The sequence below is a fragment of the Bidens hawaiensis genome, unplaced genomic scaffold (genome assembly GCF_021521415.1).
Source record: "Bidens hawaiensis isolate Kalapana, Puna unplaced genomic scaffold, B.hawaiensis_p1.1 tig00052362_1, whole genome shotgun sequence".
Lineage (NCBI taxonomy): Eukaryota > Viridiplantae > Streptophyta > Magnoliopsida > Asterales > Asteraceae > Bidens > Bidens hawaiensis.
The window spans coordinates 2,084-4,245 of record NW_027506219.1 but is presented as its reverse complement, the minus strand read 5'-3'; the positions used below and the strand labels follow the sequence as shown (position 1 = coordinate 4,245).

Here is a 2,162-nt window from a genome sequence, read left to right as displayed (position 1 = left end):
TCAACACAAACACCATTCAATCAAAGACCTTTGGTGGTGCCTTTCTTTTTCAAACCTCCCACCTGTGACACTTTTTCTTTCCCTTTGGTGCTGCCCTTCTTTTTTGAACCTTCCACTCGTGACACTTTTTTTTCCTTTGGCCGTGCCCTTTTTCTTTTCAGGTTGTGATGAAAACTTTGGCGCGGTACAAGACCTTATATTATGCCCCTGTGTTTTGCAATTCCTGCACGTGACAGTGTTACTAGACCTTGGCATTTTCCCTTCCCTAGCAAGTTCACTCAACTCCTCAGCACTTTTCTTTCTTTTCTTCTTTGGCCTTCCAATTTGTTTGTGGTGCTTTGGAGGCTTAAGAGTTGTTGGGCATTCTGAAGGCGTCCACATTTGAACTCCGTTGATTGGGTCAATGGTATGACCATACACCTTCTTCCATGTATCAAGCAAGTATACTTTAGAGATCCAAGCCTCTGGAATGTCAACATCCATGCCATTTTGGGCCATATTATAATTGACTGCCACTGCATGCTTGCATGGCATGGCAATCAACTCCCACATTCTGCATGAGCAAGTCTTCTTGTCAACATCAACTATGCATTGATCTTGTGAAAGCCCACTTACTTGGTACTTGTTCATCCCATTCCATATGACTTTGTACAATAATGCATCTTTTTTAATTCCTTCAAACAGTATTGTTGCTTTCGGAGTCAGAGGACCGTCACACTTGGAAATGCTTTTACGAACTAATACAATTCTCTTCGTCAAATATTCCCTGATAAATTCCAAGTAGGTTATAATGGGCTTGTCTCTTCCGCCAACCAGTTGTCTATTGAACACCTCACATAGATTATTTAAGAGAACATCACTTGTTGATCTTCTTGCAAAGACACAATAGCTAACATAATTAGGGGTGTGTTTTTCAATATAAGTTTAGAAATTACCAGAATCGTACCATTGAACACGTAATTTATTTAATTTTAAAGAATCGTACCACTGAAGTATGCTTTAGACCAGTGTTTTGGGTGGATTTCAGGTAGCCAATCATGTAAAGCCTGATCTTGGACCCTCACTTATGTCATTGCCTTCTCAAAATGTGGAATAGTAGTTGTTGTAGCACACTTCCAAAGTAGATCTTTAAACACATGACCCCTCCACTTTGACTTCATATTCTCATGAATGTGTCTCAAGCAAAATCCAAGTAAACACAATAAGTGATCACAAAAATAGTAAACACAATAAGTGAACAGTTAAAACTTGGATGTACCTTTTGTCGATCACTAATGAAAGTGAAATTGGAATTTGCATATAGATCAAGATCACGACCTAGGCACTCCAAGAACCAAGTCCACAATTCAGTTGTTTCAACTTCGACTAAAGCATATGCCACAGGATATATGCAATTATTTGAGTCTACTCCCACTGCAGTTAGAATCTGTCCAGGAAAAGGCCCCTTCATGAAGCAGCCATCCAATCCCAATAGGTCCCTACCACAAGCTTTAAACCCTTCCCTCAATGGAGCTAAACAAATGTAGACCCTCTTGAACTGCCTTGTTAAACTTGATGGGTTAAACTCTTTCTCTACCTCAATCTCCATAGAGGTTCTCGGATTAGCTCTAACAAGCTCCTTACAATAGTCCCTTAGAAGTGCATACTGAGTAGTGAAATTACCATCAATCTTCTGCCTAGCCATGGCCCTCGCCCGAAAAACTTTAGTCTCTGATAGTTTTATTTGATATTTCCTCTAGAATTGATCTTGTAGTGCTTTAACTGGTATGTTGTAGTTCGATGCAACAATTTGTTCAACTTCTTTAGCAATCCAGCTCACAGCACACAACTTGACATTTCTTGTATTAAGACATGTATGCTCATTAGTAAAGGTCTTCACAACCCAAGAGGATAATTTATTGTGGTTGGAGATATGTAAGACAAAAGGACAAGTGGGAATCGGATTCTATTCCATTGGTTCTTTCATTGCCTTTTTTGACTCATCCACCTTTTATGACCCACCAACTTTACCCTTCACAACTACCTCTTTGAACCCACTAACTAAAGCTTTTGACCCACCAACAGCATGTGTAACTCCAGCACATAACACCCTTACTCTTTCTTTATCATTCTTTTTAAAGTACAATTACCTTCTACTTTCAATGCAAAACTTCTTCACTAGA

The 2,162-nt window shown here is 39.3% G+C and overlaps 1 protein-coding gene across 1 annotated transcript; it reads right to left on the bottom strand.

Annotated features, from left to right (window-relative positions):
- On the bottom strand, window positions 1–1,684 carry LOC143617133 (uncharacterized). Its single transcript, XM_077089787.1, has 2 exons — window positions 1,259–1,684; window positions 1–831 (listed from the first exon to the last, which is right to left on the bottom strand). The coding sequence occupies exons 1-2, from the start codon at window positions 1,682–1,684 to the stop codon at window positions 1–3; spliced, it is 1,257 nt and encodes a 418-aa protein (XP_076945902.1).
- Window positions 1,685–2,162: the final 478 nt, after the last annotated feature.